The following is a 17936-nucleotide window of genomic DNA, read 5'->3' on the forward strand; positions in this document are numbered from 1 at the left end:
CAGAGATGCCCCCTCTGGCTGCCCAGAGACTAAACACTTGACTAGGTGCAGACACAGTACTGGGTGTTGACAATGGCTGCTTGGCCAGTTCACCTTCAGGGTGTCCAGAGACTGCTGACCAGATGCCACCCCTGGGAATCAGAGAGAGATTGTTCAGTAGTTAAAATGTTTGCTTCCCAATGTGAGGACCAGGGTTTAGATACACTGGAAAACACCAGATGGGTGTGTCGGCCTACCTGGAATTCCAGACCCAGATGAGCAGGACAGGGGCTCTCCAGAGAAGGCTAGTTAGTGAGACTAGCCCTGGCGACAAGCTCTGGCTTTGACTGAGAGCCCAGCTAAGCGGAAGAGGATATTCCCAACATCAACCTCAGGCTCTCCCCTGCATACGCACACAGGTACAGGGACACTCTCCCACACATCCAACATGCAGATGTGCACATGCACACCACACTCCTGCATGGAAACGGGAGGAGAGAAAGAGTCCATTGCTACCATCATTTTGTACCACCCTGCCAATCACCAGCGTCCCGGTCTGCCTTGCCCACATCTATGACATCCTTTTGGCCCTCTTATCGTCCTTGCATATATTCCATGAGTTGCTGGCATTGAGCTCCTATTTCCAAGGTTTCGTGGCTGATATGTGCCCTCTCTGGGCACTCATTGCTGCTCCATGCTCAATATCTATTGTGAAACTGGCCGGTTACTGAGTGGGCAAGGCTTTCCCGGGTAGAAGCCTTTGGCGTAAGTGCCTAGGGCCTCCATCCAACCACTTGGTTGCTCATCTGGAGAAGCTGGCTCCACACCTGCCTGGGCTCAGCTCATAGTTCATCTGTGTGCCATGCACCAATTAGTCCCCAAGACCTTATGCTTCCCCCTGGCACCAGCCACAAACCCGCTGACTCTATTATGGTCTAGACCCCATACGGACCCAACCTGAAGTGCTCGCTCCATCCTGAAATCCAGCCCCCAGTTCAGATCTATCACCGTACCTGCCTTTGTTATGTACCGAAGACAGAAGGGCTGTGAGTTCGCCCAGCCTGAACTGCATACATAGCAAGACCTTGTTTCAAAACAAAACAAAACGATTAAATACAAAATAAATCTTCCAGGGCTTGCTCTCTCAGTTCCCACCCCTTTGCCACTCTAGAGACTCGGCCTCCAGTCCTTAGCCGTCCCAGGGACCTATCCGTGTGCTGGTGCATGATCACTGGTGCGTGGCCAGCCACCTGTTCTTTTTATATATACAAAAGTAATCAATGTGTATTTATTTGGGGTACATTGGAGGGCTCAAGTAGACTTAATTTTAAAAACAGAACAAAAATAACGCCACTGTTTAGAAATCAAGGAAAAGACAGATCATCTAAGAAAAAGGATGACATGAAAAAGAGGCTGGACAGCTTGTTTCACGGCTCCTGACTGGAGTCCCGCTTTGAAGAGGTTCCTTGTAGGCACTTCTGAAGTGCCAGGGGCTTGACAGGGCTCAGCAGCATATGTGTGCCCAGGGCTATCGATGGTGGATTCTCCTAGCAAGCTCTGGGTATAGAGCAAGATGGTCCTGACATCATATAGTGGGGACCACTTATCCTTGACGATGTCCAGGCAGATGTTGCCCTTGGTGTCCACGCTGGGGTGGTAGCAGGGTGAGAGGGACATCACTGTGGGGGTGCTGTAGGGGAGAGTTTACACCTCAGATTTCCGTGCACGGTGCCAGCTGCTCTGTGGATGGTCCCTTCCCGCTAGAACATGTTGTCTGATTCAGGGAAGGTGGGAATTCCTCTGTTGCCAGACATCAGGGGGGTCATCAGGTCCTGCTGTAGTCTCTTGCCCACAGGGCCCCAGCTGGTTGCCCCTGCTGGGCTCAGCTCCCTTGCGAACTGGCAGCAACGATGGTGGCATCTGGGTCGCAGTTTTGTGAGGCCGTCCCCAGAGTGCTGGCGCTGAGACAGGAGTGTGGGCACGGAAGGGCAACTGGCAGCCACCTACTCTTTACCTGCTGAGGGTGCCGACGTTGGTGCTGCCCACGCGGAGCTCTCCATCCCTTGCCCTGCACCTCCTGGCCTTGGCTTTCTCCTTGCCCAGTCCTGCAAACCCTCCAACATACACCTCATTCCTCACACCTCCCTTCTAACTCATCTCACACACATCAGGTCCCCTTTGCACATGCATCAGGAACCCTTGCACTCTCCTAGTTTTACTGCTGCAATGAAACACCATGACCCAAAGCAGGTTGGGGGAGGGCAGGGTTTATAAGGTTTACACTTCAGCATTGCTGTTCATCACTGAAGGAAGCCAGGACAGGAACTCAAGCAGGGCAGGGAGCTGGAGGCAGGAGCTGAGGCAGAGGCCATGGAGGGATGTTGCGTACTGGCTCACTCCTCATGGCTTGCTCAGTCTGCTTTCTTATAGAACCCAGGACTTTCTGCCCAGGGATGGCAACACCCACAGTGGGCTGAGCTCACCCATATCAATTGCTAATTAAGAAAATGCCGCACAGGCTCACCTCCGGCCTGATCTTATGGAGGCATTTTCTCAACAGAGGCTCCCTCCTCTCTGATGACTTCAGCTTGCGTCAAGCTGACATAAAACCAGCCAGGACACCCTCATCCTCCCAGACCTGTACACTCTCTCTAATTCTGAGATCCCCTCGCCCCTAATGCAGGCAGAATTTGTATGACATCGTGTGCTCTTCCAGCTGACCAGAAGCAGGGCATCTCTGCTCATTGGAGGCCTGTGGTTGCCATTTACTAGGGACAGCCACCAAGCACTGCACTGCCTGTGACCTGCTACAACCCTCCGTGTGACATCTGCGGCACCAACAGGAGCCACACGGACCTTGACTCCCAGCCGCAGAGGCCTAAGTCCTGAGCTACCTGGTATCCTTGCCCAAGGTTAGACCTTGCCTGTGGCCACCCAGAGCACAGGTGCCAACACAGCGTAGCACAGCGTCTTTAGACTCTTGAGAGAACCAATGGGAGGGGCACTGACACCGCTTCAGATACACTCAGTGCTGAAACTCCGTCCGGAACTGCCTGGCCAAAGTGGGCCTCACTTTCTAGACTGCAAAGTGCTCTGTATCTGCCAGGAAGCCTGTGGCTGTCAGCCAAACAGTGGGGAGCCAGTGCAGCTCCTTGGCAGACACCCAGCTGTACTGTGAGTCCTCCCCTCAAAAGTGTCCAGAGTCAGTGGGGCCTGGGGCAGGAAACCTCTCTACTGCTTAGTTATCCTAGGTGCCGAGTGAGGACCTCCTCAGTGCTGGGCCCACACTGGAGAGAGCATAGACCAAGATGGAGTTCCCCGCACAGCCTCCTAGGGAAGGAACTGGATTTCATTTCTAGTGAACGCTTACAAAGAGCGCACTCGGCTTCATATGCTATTTTAAGGCAGTCGTTTTCAAAATGCCCCAGGAGCATCAGCAACACCTGGGACTCGTTTAAAAAAAAAAAAAAAGGAAACTCAAAGAGCAAGACTACAGTTTAGCAGCGGAGTGTGCTGCATGATGCTCACAAAGCTGTGGTTCTCTTTCCCCAGCAAGCACGCAAGCACGTTCAAATGGACGTGCACGCGCACACACACATACACACGCGCACACACTCATGACAATTGCAGGACTTGGTCATACACGCCTGTTATCTCAGCACTTAAGTAGAGGCAGAGGGACTGTGAGTTTGAAGCCAACCTAGGTTACGTAATAAACCCAAGATTGTGTCTCAAAACCAAACCAAACCAGAAATATCGGAGTCTTTGGGGTGAGTTTGCAGCTCCATAGCAGAGCATGAGACCATACATCGCGAAGGGTGGCAGAAGCAAGCTTGTGTCCTGCCTTAGGACTCCTGAGTCAGAAACTTCAGGCTCACATCCCAGGGTGTTTGTGTGTGTGTGTGTGTGTGTGTGTGTGTGTGTGTGTGTGTGTGTGTACAGGCATAAACACCACAGCGTGAATGAACATGAGGGTCAAAGAACAGCCAACCGAGCCATCTAGCCATCCCCACTTCTCTTTATTGGAGGGGTGGGTAATGTTTTCTGCTCCCTCTCCAGGCCTGTTCTACGGCTAAGTTCAAATGAATCTAAACAAATCCTGATTTGTCCTTGTATACAGAGTGATGACCTCCACACACATTTTCTGTCCAACCCTGCCCCAATCAACCATCATTGTGAGAGGTGGAGTCGTGGGGACATGACATGCCCAAAATGTGAGGCAGCCTTCACCCCATGCACGGCCAGGCCAGCGCCTCAGCCCTCTGAGCAAGCTATTCATGGCAGCATCATGGTTCCAACAGAAACTACGAAGTCAAAAGGCTCTGGAAGCAGACATAACTTCAACGACTGGAGTCCGGGGCGTATTCTTTTCTTCCGGCTTCTGTAGAACTAGAACTCTCCACTACTTCTAGGAGAAACTCACTTCCCTTGGTGTCTCAGACACCTCTCTCTCCTTCCTTTCCTGGCTGTTAGCTTCACCTCGGAGGAGAGTCTCCCCCTAGTGGTAGCAGCAAAGGCTTCAACAACTTCTTAGACCATCCTCCCAGCTTCAGAGCTCGATAATCCTCTTCCCATTGGCTCCTCCCAAACGCTTGATTTATGGTGGCCCCGGAAAGGCCTAATCTGTTTGGCCAACCGTGGAGCCTTTGGGCATCCCTGCCTAGAATCTGGTTGTCTGGCGTTACCTTGGTCCACAAGCTGAAAATAGAACCCTGATGCGTGATGGTGCACGGTTATCTCCATCACTCCGGAAACGGAGACAGCAGGATCAGAAACTCCAGGCCAGCTTGGGCTCTATAGCAAGATCATGTCGAAAAAAGAATTCAAGGGCTCTTGCCTAGCACGGGGAAGGTCCTGTGTTTAATGCCCAGGATACCATTTTTTTTAAATAAATAAAATGAAATGATCAGGATTGCAGGTGTGGCTCAGTAGTTTATCTTATAAAAGGCTGGGCCTTGGATTTGAGGCGCAGAGTTTTATCAGACGACTGGAGAATGGAAGGGGGGTACTACGCAGGAAAACTGGTGGGTGTTGGCCTCTGGTCATGAAGAATTGAATCAGGCTGTACTGCGCAATAGCCCCGAGCTGTAAAGAATTGCTTGGCCCTCGTCTGACCTTCTGCTCTATGTGCAGAAACTGTCGGGGTATTGAAAACAACCCACTCTGCTCCCAAACCACAAAAAAAAAGATCCTGTAACTTCCTGGTAGCTACCTAGGCATATATACCTGTCCCCCAGTCTCTCTAAATGCACCCAACTTCATCCACGGAGGGTTGGGGTCCCGCGCTGTCCCAATAATGCAGTCTCAGTCCATTGAGATCAAGTCTGTCTGCTTCTCTGCCTCACTTTTCTTCCAAAAATAACAATAAAGCATCACTATAGCACAGACTTGCCGACAGGTCTCCACAGACCTCTTTTCCTCTGATATAGCCCTTGTTCACTTTCCTGCTGAACCTCAAGCGTAGCGAGGACTGTGGACTGCTGTGGCAGCATATGCCTCAAGAGGCAGAGCAGGCAAACTGCCACAATTTGAGGCCAGCCTGGTCTACACAGACACCACGTAAGCCAAAGGCAGACGTGATAGTGCGTGTCTGCAATCCCTCCCCTTGGAAGTGGTGCTAAGAGGATCAAGGAGTTCAAGACCAGCCTTAGACTCAGATACATAGCAAGCTTGAGGAAAGCCTGGGCTACAGACACAGTGGGAGTCAGAGAGTGGCTCCGGGTATCCAGGGAGCAGGGTTTATAAAGGGAAGCACTACCGGCAGGATAAGACATCTAAAAGCTGGTCGGGAACAATCAGGTTGCCTAAGCAAGCTGGTCCATGCCCAAGGTACAGCTCCAGCCTCTATCCAGGCACAGTTTGTGGGTTTTCCAGGAGCTGAGCTGAACTGGGGGAAAGGTGACTCTCCAGTCACTGGCTTTCTGTAAGATGGTGTTTGACAATGTGGACTTAGTTTTAACCCTACACTTCCAGGGGCCCAGGGTCGGTGCCCGGCAACCACGAGTCAGCTCACAACTGCCTGTGACTCCAGTTTTGTGGGATCCAACGCCCTGTTCTGGCCTTCTTAGGCTCCGGGCATTCAAGGTAACCTGTTCTACACAGTGAACTCCTAGCCAGCCGAGATCGCGTAATAAGACCTTGTCTTAAGAAAGAAAAGAAGGGCTGTAGAGATGGCTCAGAGGGAGGCTTAGAGCATTGGCTGCTTTTTCAGAGGTCCTGAGTTCAATTCCCAGCAACCACATGCCATCTATAATGAGGTCTGGTGCCATCTGCTGACATGCAGGCATACATGCAGGCAGAACACTGTATAAATAAATAAATATTTAAAAAAGAAAAGAAAAAAAAAGTCGCTTTGAGGTGTTGCTCCACTTTTTTTTTTTTTTTTAACTGGGGTTTGGGGATGTGTGGCTGGACCTGCTTTTGTTTTTGCTGTTTTCTTGTTTGGGGTCAGGCTTGATAGCCAAGAGTGACAGTTTGGATGAGACTGGACCCTCATAGGCTCACATGTTTGAGTGCTTGGTCACCAGTTAATGGAACTGTTTGGGAAGGATTAGGAGGTTTGGCCTTGTTGGAGGAGGTGCCTCCTATGAGCTGACTACAGTTCTGGAGACCTGTGAACTTGAATTGAGGGAAGGGGAAGGGCCTAAGCTATTAGACTCTGGCTGGGAGTTGGAGGAGACAGTCAGTCCTGATTTGGGGGAGGACTAGGGATGGGCTTTGAGGTTTCAAAAGCCCACACCAGGCCCAGTTCGGGGCCTTCCTGCCGCCAAGCTCCCCGTCATGATTATTATGGACTAACCCCTCTCTGAAACTGTAAGGAAGCTCCCAATTAAATGCTTTCTTCTTAAAGTTGCCTTGATTGTGGTGTCTCCTCATGGCAATAGAACAGTGACTCATATCGTCACGCTAGAGTAGACTCACAGTGTAGCCCACGCTGGCCTCGACCTCCTTTTGCGTGTGAGCCACCATACTTGCCATAGATAAGATTTCTTGGTTTTCTAGAAACCTGGGTCCATCTTAGGACTCCAGTAACTAAAGGTATCTCCTACAATGGCTGCTGACTCCTTCCCGTAGGCTTGTTTGTGGATCCCCCCCCCCACTGGCTCTCCACTTAACAGCTTTTCTTTCATTTTCTCAAACATTCTTCTGCATTTCAAGCTGGACTTGAACTCATGTGTAGCTGAGGATTATCTTGAACTCATGATCCTCCTGCCTCCACCTCCCACGTGCAGAGTACAGGCAGGCATCACTGTATTTGGCTTTGAATTTCCTGATGACATACTCATGCCCCCACAGGTGGGCCCTAGCTACTGCAGGTCTAGAACTCTTCTGTGCCCCATCTTTCCTGCCCACTGCATTTGGGGAGCCTAGCTACTATAAGTCTAGAATGGTCTGTGACCCATCTTTTCTGCCTACTGCATTAGGGAGACCTAACTATTTTAAGTCTAGACCTGTCTGTGATCCATCTTTTCTGCACACTGCAATTGTTCACTTGCTGGCCTTCAGACCCCATCATCCGATTCCTAACCAAAGCCACTCACTTAGCTTGCTCCTCAGTGATCCGTGAACTGGTTCACCAGTTCCTGACATCTTCTTGGACCTCCCATTGCTCCCCTACTTACCCCCCGCCCACACACACACTGTTCTGTTGTTACTCCTCATTTAACTTCCACTGACCTCTCATTAGGTCAGACCATCCAATTAGTCCGCTACTGATCCCCCAACGGAATCCTTTATGACTTCCACGGTGCCTCTGGCCAACTTCCCACTGAATCATTTTATGATCCCTAATGACTGTCTCCATTTACCAACCTCTAATGTCTCCTAGGTTTGTTTTTTTTTTTCTTTTTCCAATTAATATTGGTTCTCACTGTGTTGTCCAGGCTGTCCTCAAACTCCAATCTCCTGCCTTGGGCTCAGGAGCAATTACTGCACACCTCACTGCACCCAGCTTTAATTTCAGTCTCTCTCTCTCTCTCTCTCTCTCTCTCTCTCTCTCCCTCTCCCTCTCCCTCTCCCTCTCCTCTCCTCTCCTCTCCCTCTTCCTCTCTCCCATGATGCTGGAGACTGAACCCAGGCCATGCACATGCTAGCTAAGTGTTCTACCACCAAATTATGCCACCACCCATTTTGGAGTTGCTGTTTTGAGACAAGGACTCACTGACCCAGAATTCATTATGCAGTCCAGGCTGGTCTTGATCTAGCTGTGTAGCCCAGGACAGCATAGAATTTTTGACCTTCCCATCTCAGTTTTAGAAGTAGTTTCCCAACCAGGCTGACATAAACCTGTGAGATTCTTCTTTACCAGTCACAGAAATGAAGCACCAGAGAACACGGCATAGCATGACTTTGGCAGACTCCAGAGCCCTGGTTTCTAATGCCTCCTTCATTGGCCTCTCTGATTCTGCCGGGTGACTCCCCCGACAGCTTGATAATCTTTCCCCAACTCTATGCCCTCTGCATGGGTGAGCATGATTCTGGAACTACGGTCCTGCCAGCTCTGTGCAGACACAGACTTCAACTTCTTGCTGACCTAGGAGCAATACGGCATGTGTGGGGTGACTAGGTTTGAGGGACTCTCTTTCCTGTGTTCTAGCTTTTCCCTGTTACTCTGGGCTGCTCTCTCCCACAGCCTGTCTCCACTTCCTTATCCACCTGTAGGTACCCTTCCTGGGGACTCTGTTCTCTCCCCATGCCGTCTCTGTCTCCCGCTTCTCTCCACCTCAGTCTGGATTCGGTGACACTAGTGTCACCTCAGCCCATCCCCGCCTTGAAATGGCTGCTGCATTGGTTCTGCCAGTAAAGACCTGCAGTTTGTTCTCCCGAGACCATGGGAGTGCACAGCAAAAGCTGCTGCGCTGGGCACGGTGCAGGCGGCAGTTACTGCTATGAGTGTCACAAATGTGTGTGTGACAAGGGCTTGGCTCTGAATGGTGCCGCCTGTGTCTGCGACTGCGACTAAGTGTGGCTACTGTTGTGTGGGTGGATGTACTGCTGGGTGCAGTCTGGTATCCTGAACCCGGCTACAGCTGCCGGGTTGCCCCAGTCCCAGAGTGCTCCACAGTAGGGCTATGTGCTGGCTAGGCTAGTCAACTTTATGTCAGTTTGACACAAGCTGAAGTCATCTGAGAGGAGGGAACCTGGACTGGGAAACTGCCTTCACAAGATTGGGCTGTAGGCCAGGCATGGTGGCATGTGTCTTTAACCCCAGCAATCAGGAGGCAGGGGCAGGAGGATCTCTGTGAATCTGAGGCCAGCCTGGTCTGCAGAGTAAGTCCTAGGACAGCTAGGGATGGGAAACCCTGCCTCAAAAAACAATAAACAAACAAACAAATAAATAAATAAATAAACAAATGGATTAGACTGTAGACAAACGTGTAGGGAATTTTGTTTTCTTTCTTTCTTTCTCCTTTCTTTTCCTTCCTTCCTTCCTTCCTTCCTTCCTTCCTTCCTTCCTTTCTTTCTTTCGGGAGGGTGGTTCAAGACAGGGTCTCACTATGTAGGTCTAACTATCCTGGAACTCACCATGTAAGTCAGGCTGTCCTCGAACTCAGAGATCTGTGTGTTACATTACACCTAGCCCATTATGCGCCACGAGGAAGAACAGAGACAACACTTATGGGTTCCAAAGACTTTAATAATTGACCACATAAGCAGATCACTGATCCATCAGAGCTGCAGGACAAGGGCTCAGGGACCTTGTTTCTCCTGACGACCCCAAGCAGGGGCAGAAGTGGGGTTTATGAGCATAAAAATCCTCAAACATTTGTTGCCAAGTTAAGTTACAATTTTCACCAATCAGAATTTAGAGACTGGGGGCTTCCTTGAATGTTCCATCATTGTCAACGATCAGTTTAACCAATCAGATTCATTTCTTCTTTTTGTGGTTAGGAGCAACCATGATGTTTTTAAAGAACTAAAGATGCTATGGTTTGGGGAGGAGGTTGGTCAAACATTGGAAAGTTCTCAGCACCTCCAAGTTTGGGAACCTGCACTTTATTTCACCCTACAGGTAAAATGGCAGTACTTAGGCCAAGGTACTTTGGCCTGCTCCCTCAATCTGCTTGCCTCTGTCTCTCCAGTGCTGGAATTAAAGGCATGTGCCGCTATCTCCAGCTTTGTAGGGCATTTTCTCAATAGTGGCTGATGGAGGAGCGCCCAGCTCTTTGTGGGTGGTGCCACCCCTGGGCTGGTGGTCCTGGGTGCTGCAAGAAAGCAGGCTGAAGTCAGGCATAGTGTTGCAAGCCTTTAATCCCAGCACTCAGGGAGGCAGTGGCAGGCAGATCTCTGAGTTCAAGGTCAGCCTGATCTACAGAATGAGTTCCAGGACAGCCAAGGCTGCGTAGTGAAACACAATCTCAAAAAACAAACAAACAAACAAATAAAGGAAGAAAGAAAGAAAAAGAGAGCAGGCTGAGCAAGCTATGGAGAACAAGCCAGTAAGCAGCACCCTCCATGGCCTCTGCATCAACTTCTGCCTGCAGGTTCCTGCCCTGTTTGAGCTACTGCCTTGACTTCCCTCCATGGATTGTGATTCAGGATACATAAGTCAAGTAAACTCTTTCCTCCCCAAGTTACTTTTGGTCATGGTGCTTCATCTCGGCAATAGTAATCCTAACCAGTCCTAGGATTCCTTTGTTAGTAATCCTAACGAAGTCCTAGATTTCATCCCCAGCACTGAAAAAGGAAAAACAGAGTGGTTGGTATTTGTATTATCACCCGGCATATACTGTGGAAGGAAATGTGTCATTCAAGACTCATTTGGAGACAGGTAAGTTAGCTCAGGGGTAAAGACAAGCCTTACAGCCTGAGCTCAATCCATAGGACCCATGTGTAGAGAGAACAGACTCCCCCAGTTGTCCTTAACTCAACCTTCACACTGGCACCACGGTATGCATGTATCACCAGCTAAATAAATGTAAAAAAAAATCCACTCATTAACTCTAGGTGGGCTGGAACAATGGCTCAGTAGTTAATACTTTTGATGCTCTTGCAAAGGAACTGGATTTTGGTTTCCTGCCCCACATCCTGGTTCACAACCAGCCATAACTCTTCCAAGGGGACCTGATATCCTCTTCTGGCCTCCACTGGCATTGCACACACATTTAGTGTGGATACACATGCAGGCAAAACATCCATATGTGTGTGACGTGTGACAGTGCCCACCGAGGCTAGAAGGTGGCATCATATCCTCTGGATCTTGAGCTACAACAGTTGTGAGTCACCCTACATGGGCACTAGGAACTTCTGTCTTTGTTCAGGTTTTCTTGCTGTGAAGAGACACCATCACCACAGCAAGCTTCCTTTTATAAAGGAAAACATTTCATTGAGGCTGGCTTATAGTCCATTATTGTCACGATAGAAGCATACAGGCAGACATGGTGCTGGAGAAGGAGCTGAGAGTTCTACATCTGGATTGGCAGGCAGCAGGAAGCGAGAGTGAGCCCCTGGGCCTGGCGTAAGCATTTGAGATCTCAAATCCCATCCCCAGTGACATACTTCCTCCAACAAGGCCACATCTCCTACCAGTGCCACTCTGGATGATCAAGCATTCAAATCTGTGTGCCTATGGGGGTCATTCCTATTCAAAGTGCTCATAACGACTAAGTCATCTCTCCAGTCTTCCTTCTCTCAAGACAGGGTCTTGGACAGCCCTGGCTGGCTTTGAACTCGCTATATCTTCCTGTCTTCACCTCTCAAGTGGTGGGATCACAGGCATGTACCACCATGCCCGAATGAGCTTTCTAATGATGTGGTATCTCACATCCTTCTGCATAGGTGTTGCTTTTATTGGTTGATGAATAAAGCTATTTTGGGCAATGGCCTAGGAGAGTAAAGCCAGGTAGAAAATTTGAACACAGATAGATAGTAGGTGGTGTCAAGGAGACGCCATGCAGCTGTTGAAGGAGCAACATGTCATGCTGGTAAGTCATAGCCTCGTGGCAATACACAGATTAATAGAAATGGATTAATTTAATAGTTAGAGCTAGCCAATAAGAAGCCTATGACATTGACCAAACAATTATAACTGATAATAACCCTCAGGGTGGTTATTTCTAAGCAGCTTTGGGAATAGGCAGGCAGAAAAAAATTGGTCCGGGGGACCAGCAGGATGGAAAAAACATCTAGCTGTATCTGGCGTCCAACGTGAGGCCGACCCGCCTGATCTGCTACCCACTTCTGCTTGGGGTCAGGAGCAAAACAGCTGAGAACATCCTAATGTGTGTTTGGCTCTGCCACCCAAGTGGCAGGGTCATAACCGGATCCTCACCACTTCCACATTTGTGCACTGTGAAAGGGGCAGGGAGACAGACAACGGGATTGGGCCTCTTTCAAGCACACAACCCTGAAATGGCACATACTGTTTCCTTGTATTTCTCAGATGCCAACACTGTAGAACTCTATCATCTGGCTATGAAGAAGATAGAAGATAAATCCTTAGCTGAGCAATCAGGTGGACAGCCAGATATTGTAGTTTTTTTCTTCTCTCTTTTTTTAAATATTTATTTATTATGTATACAATATTCTGTCTGTGTGTATGTCTGCAGGCCAGAAGAGGGCACCAGACCTTATTACAGATGGTTGTGAGCCACCCTGTGGTTGCCGAGAATTGAACTCAGGACCTTTGGAAGAGCAGGCAATGCTCTTAACCACTGAGCCATCTCTCCAGCCCCCAAATATCGTAATTTGAGTGAAGAAATGAATGGTGGATATTTGAAAACTATATCTTAATTCTCACACCATTGTTGGGTCTGTGGGCAGAGGTGGAGGCACCACTCCAAGTTCCTAGAGCTTGGCTGTCCTGGTGGGGAGCCAGCACTTATTTCTCGTTAGTTTGAGCAAAAGTCTCAGGGCTGATCCAAAGCCATTTTCTTATCTCTAAATCAATCACATTGGTTGACCGATGGGACAGGTCTTGGGGAATGTGTCCACATCTATAAGCAGAGAGAAATTATCTCTTTTTTATTTCTTTTAATTTATCATGTATACAATGTTCTGCTTGCATGTAGCCTGCAGGCCAGAAGGGAGTACCAGATCTCATTACAGAGGGTTGTGAGTCACCTTGTAGTTGCTGGGAATTGAACTCAGGACCTCTGGAAGAACACCCAGTGCTCTTAACTTCTGATCTATCCCTCCAGTCCCACCCCTACCCACCCCCCCCCCATGGTTATAATCCCAGCAACCATGGGCTTTGAATTCCCTATACTCTTAACCACTGGGCCATCTCTCCAGCCTCAAAAAAGTATCTCCTTGAATCTGTCTTTGTCTGTCTTTGTAATTACCTGTATCACTGAGGAAACCCCAGAGAGCAGGGTCAGAAAGGATGGAGCTGTGGCAGGGGGAATAGTTTGTTTCCGGTTTTATGGCCTTGAGTTCACAGGAAAATAAAAGCAAAGGAGTTTAAAACCCAGAGGATCCTGAAAATAAAGCTATGGCCCCAGCAAGAGGAGCGTCAGAAGACAGACCTGTCTGCACTGGCAGAGCCACTCTGCCACAAAGTTGACACGCTGGCAACCTCAGAAGCTTTCTGTTGGTTTTAAGTAGAATCTTGCTATGTATCCAAACTGAAATAACAGTTGTATACCACCACAACTGGTTTTATTTAATGTAGAGGATCAAGCCCAGGGCTTCATACACACGAGACAAGAACTCTACCACCCAAGATTCCTCTCTGGCCATTTACAGTATGAATAATAGAAAACACAAAATTAGACATTAAAGTATAGCCAGGGTGAAGGTGTGCCTTCAGTCCCAGCACTAGGAAGGCAGAGGCAGGTGGATCTCTGTGAGTTCAGGTCAGCCTGGTCTACAAAGCAAATTTCAGGACAGCTAGGACTGTTACATAGAGACACCCTGTCTCAAAAAAAAAAAAGGAAAAAAGCTTAAAACAAAAGCTATTAAAGTATATAGAGTTGTGCTGGCATAAAGTAAGTGTTCAGTAAACAAGATAGATAGAAAAATATAAAACAGGATTTTTTTTTTATTTCTCGAGACAGGGTTTCTCTGTGTAGCCCTAGCCATCCTGGACTTAGCTCTTGTAGACCAGGCTGGCCTCGAACTCACAGAGATTTGCCTGCCTCTGCCTCCCAAGTGCTGGAATTAAAGGTGTGTGCTACCACTGCCCAGCAAAACAGGTTATTATTAAGACATATAAAAGAGAGGTGTGGCAGATTATTGCGTACACACACACACACACACACACACACACACACACTCCAAAGCTTCTTTTAGGAACATATAAAATGGAAATGAGGACTAGGGCCCAGTGACTTTGCTCACCTACATGAGCAGAGACACAGCAGTGCACTGGGCAGAGGGCTTTGGGCTTGTCTAGGGTCCCTCATTTACTCCCAAGGGGACAGGGTCCACTATCCTCCCCCATCCCAGTGTAATTAGGTGGACCCCTCACAGCCTGGGAGCCTGAAGGCTGTCAGGTCAGCCCAGCAGCTAATAAGGTCTTCCCCATTGTTGCTACACAGCAAGACCATGCCTTTGAACAAAGGAAGGAAAATGGAGAGATGGCTTAGCAGGTAAAAAGGACTTGCTGCTTTTCCAGAAGACCTGAGTTCAAGTCTCAGCATTGGGTAATAGCTTCAGGTCATTAAGAATTGAATCTTCCTATGTATGTGTGTATGTATATATACACGTGTCCCCCAGCCCCTATTAAAAAAACACTGTAACTCCCTATGTATGTATGTATGTATGTATGTATGTATGTATGTATGTATACACGTGTCCTCCAGCCCCACTAAATGCACTCAGCCTTCATCCCATGGAAATGTTGGGGCCCCTTGCTGTCCCAATAAAGCAGTCTCAGCCTGTTGAAATGAAGTCTGTCTGCCTCTCTGCCTAATTTTTCTTACACTCAACACCCACAAGATTCACAATGGCCTGTAGCCCCAGTTTCATGGGCTCTGACCCTATCCTTTGGCCTCCAAGACACCAGCCTGTCCTTGGGTTCACATACACACATGAGGGAGACATGGCTAAGTAGTTAAGAGCACTGGCAGCTCTTTCACAGGGCTTGGGTGGGTTCCATTCCCAACACCTACATGTTGGTTCACTACCATCTGTAACCCCATTTCCAGAGGAACACAAACACACACCTACAAGGCTCTTGTGGCTGTGCACACCTTTAATCCCAGCACTGGAAAGGCAGAGGCACACAGATCTTTGGAGTTCCAGGGCAGTCTAGTCTCCATACCCAGTTCCAGTCTGTCAGGTATAAAGAAATTCCTTTCCCCAAATTCTGCCAGTTAGACAAAAGCCACTAAGTTCCTCAAGAACGTATGAAACTTGTTGTCATCTACCAAAGAGCCACTTCCCTTAGATCTGGCAGAAGGGACTATGGCTACCTGTGGCACTTCCCAGCAAATCAAAGTCCATGCTGGCTTCCTCAGTGTCACAAGCACCTGTGACCCATTTCAAAGCCCATCCTAGCATCCCAGCCCTTCTCCCCTTCTCCCCTACCCCAAACTCCCCCAGCTTCAGCTACACATTCTCCTTATAACCCAGCTATTTTCAGTGTTCTCTCTGCTCTGCTCCTGCTTCTCTCACCGTGTTTTCTCTATTCTCTATCCCCATCTCTCCCAGACAGCCTGGCCAGGTCCAGGCTACTTTCTCTCTCTGCTCTGGACTCTACTAGATGCCTCTGACTGTCCTCTCTTTCATATATACGACAAAAATCTTCCCCTTAGCCATACCATGGAGCGGTCATGTCGTCAGCAAATACATTTTCCAGCTCCTAAAATAATAATAAATCTTTTTTTTTTAAGATTTATTTATTTATTTAGTATGTGTACATCATTCCTTCCTTGTGTGCCCACATGCCAGAAGGGGGCGCCAGGTCTACATTATAGATGGCTGTGAGCCACCATGTGGTTGTTGGGAATTGAACTCAGGGACTACTGGAAGAGCAGTCAATGCTCTTAACCACTAAGCCATCTCTCCAGTCCCAATAATAATAAATCTTAAAACAATAACAACAACAACAACAAAACCCAGCTTGTCCTTTAGGCCTTTGGTGACCCATAGATTCCAACCCTTCGCTCTCCATTTCCCCCCCGCCTGGACTCAGGACTGACTGTCTCCTCCAACCCTCAGCCAGAGTCTAATAGTTTGGAGCCTTCCTCTTCCCTGTCCCTCAATTCTCCAGAATTCTCAATGACACCAATTCCTTTAAGAGCGGACCAGCGCAGCAGCGACTCAGCACACCCTCCTCTCAACTAAAGCCGCCGCGACGTAGTGCTGCACCAACCAATCGGATGCGGCAACACCGGAACACAGGAGGCAGGACCTCTGGCGGTTTGTTGCCTTGCCCGTTAGTGTCGGGGCGGTGCTTCGGGCGGGCTTGCTGCAGTTGCCTGCGACCCAGCGGTCATGAGCCGGCCCAGCCGGCTGCAGAGGCAAGTTCTGAGCCTGTACCGAGAGCTGCTGCGCGCCGGGCGGGGGAAACCGGGCGCCGAGGCACGGGTGCGAGCCGAGTTCCGGCAGCACGCCAGCCTTCCGCGCTCCGACGTGCTGCGTATCGAGTATCTGTACCGCCGGGGACGGCGCCAGCTACAGCTGCTGCGTTCCGGCCACGCCACGGCCATGGGTACCTTCGTGCGCCCGCGGGGCCCGACAGAGGAACCCGGCGACACGGCAACCCCAGGGACCACGCGGAAGGATAGCGATGGCCCAAAGAGTCCTTGTGAAGGCGCAGGGGCACAGGAGACGAGATCCGATGGACGGTGACCGATCCAGAGAAAGGTCCCTCCGGATAGTTTAGGGAAGACCGAGACCTCATCTGATGGAAAGTATGTCTTGAGAGACAGCCGAACTTTCTTGATGCATGGTGAAAGATTCGACATTTCCCTCACCAAGAAGGTTCCAGGCATGCTGTGGCGCCGGTAGGCTGCACCATGTATGCTGTGATGCACTAACCCAAAGTCAAAGAGAGCACAAACGCACTTCCTCTTCCCCACGGACGAATAGGAGCCTAGACACCTCTCTTGACTTCTGAGAACACACCCACCAGGCACTCTTGAGGGCCTGCCCTTTGCTCTTTGCTCACGGAGAAAAGCAGACTTTTAACTGAGCAAGTTTAATAAATACCCTCATGAACCGTGAGAAACTGGCAGACCGTCGTGGAAACCGTTGTCCCATTCATTGTGCCAACCCAGAATTGTAAGAGAGGGTTGACAGTAGCTCATCACAGCTGATCAGCCAAAGGCTCCTGGAGAATCCCTCCTGGGCGGTTCTAAGAGGCAATCTCTACTCCTGTTTGTCTTCCTCAGGATTCTTGTAGAAAGAAAATAAATGTGAGGTGTGCTTACTTTCTTGACAATTTTCTTAAGATTTTCTGTCCTGCTGAGCGGTGGTGGTGCACGCCTTTAGTGGGATTAATGGGAGGCAGAGGCAGGCAGATCTCTGTGAGTTCGAGGCTAGCCTGGTCTACAGAACGAGTTCCAGGACAGGCTCACTCTAAAGCTACATAGAGAAACCCTGTCTTGAAAAACCGGGAAAAAATATTCTATCCTTAGAGGTTTTTGGGTTTTGTTGTTGCTGCTGTTTCTTTTGAGACACGGTCTTGCTATGACGTAGCCTAGACTGGTATCAGCATTGAGTTCCTTCTGCCTCTGCCTCTAAACTCTGGAAGAACAAGCCTGTACTGCCATGCCAAGGGTCGTGAGGCAAGTGGGAACAAAAGGGAGGAATATGGAGCCCCAGCTGAGACTTGCTGTGTGTTAGAAAAAGAGACTATTACTCTATTTACATATGGCTGCTACCTCAATTTTGCTACCCCTCACCATGAGGTTTTAGTTACCTGTTCGTCTCTCAGCCTCAGTTTTGTTTATCAAGATGATCTTGATTGGTTTAGTTTTTGAGACATAGATTGACATATCTCAGTCTGGCCATGTAAGCGATGATGTACCCCCAGAACGCTAGGACCACAGGCATGTTCTGCCACAACA

The 17936-nt window shown here is 49.2% G+C and overlaps 1 protein-coding gene and 1 pseudogene across 1 annotated transcript; one reads left to right on the top strand and one right to left on the bottom strand.

Annotated features, from left to right (window-relative positions):
• Positions 1-1406: 1406 nt before the first annotated feature.
• On the bottom strand, positions 1407-1805 carry LOC125404885 (ubiquitin-conjugating enzyme E2 C pseudogene; annotated as a pseudogene).
• Positions 1806-16294: 14489 nt separating this feature from the next.
• Sdhaf1 (succinate dehydrogenase complex assembly factor 1) lies at positions 16295-17308 on the top strand. The gene has a single exon (XM_048438524.3). The coding sequence runs from the start codon at positions 16360-16362 to the stop codon at positions 16714-16716; it is 357 nt and encodes a 118-aa protein (XP_048294481.1). The 5' UTR covers positions 16295-16359; the 3' UTR covers positions 16717-17308.
• The last annotated feature ends 628 nt before the right edge of the window (positions 17309-17936 follow it).

Source organism: Myodes glareolus, chromosome 1, assembly GCF_982192425.1.
Source record: "Myodes glareolus chromosome 1, mMyoGla1.1, whole genome shotgun sequence".
NCBI classification, from domain to species: Eukaryota; Metazoa; Chordata; class Mammalia; order Rodentia; family Cricetidae; genus Myodes; species Myodes glareolus.

What these genes read in the sequence shown, in the direction of transcription:
- Sdhaf1 (XM_048438524.3), top strand. Translation starts at nt 16,360, where the DNA reads ATGAGCCGGCCCAGCCGGCTGCAGAGGCAAGTTCTGAGCCTGTACCGA.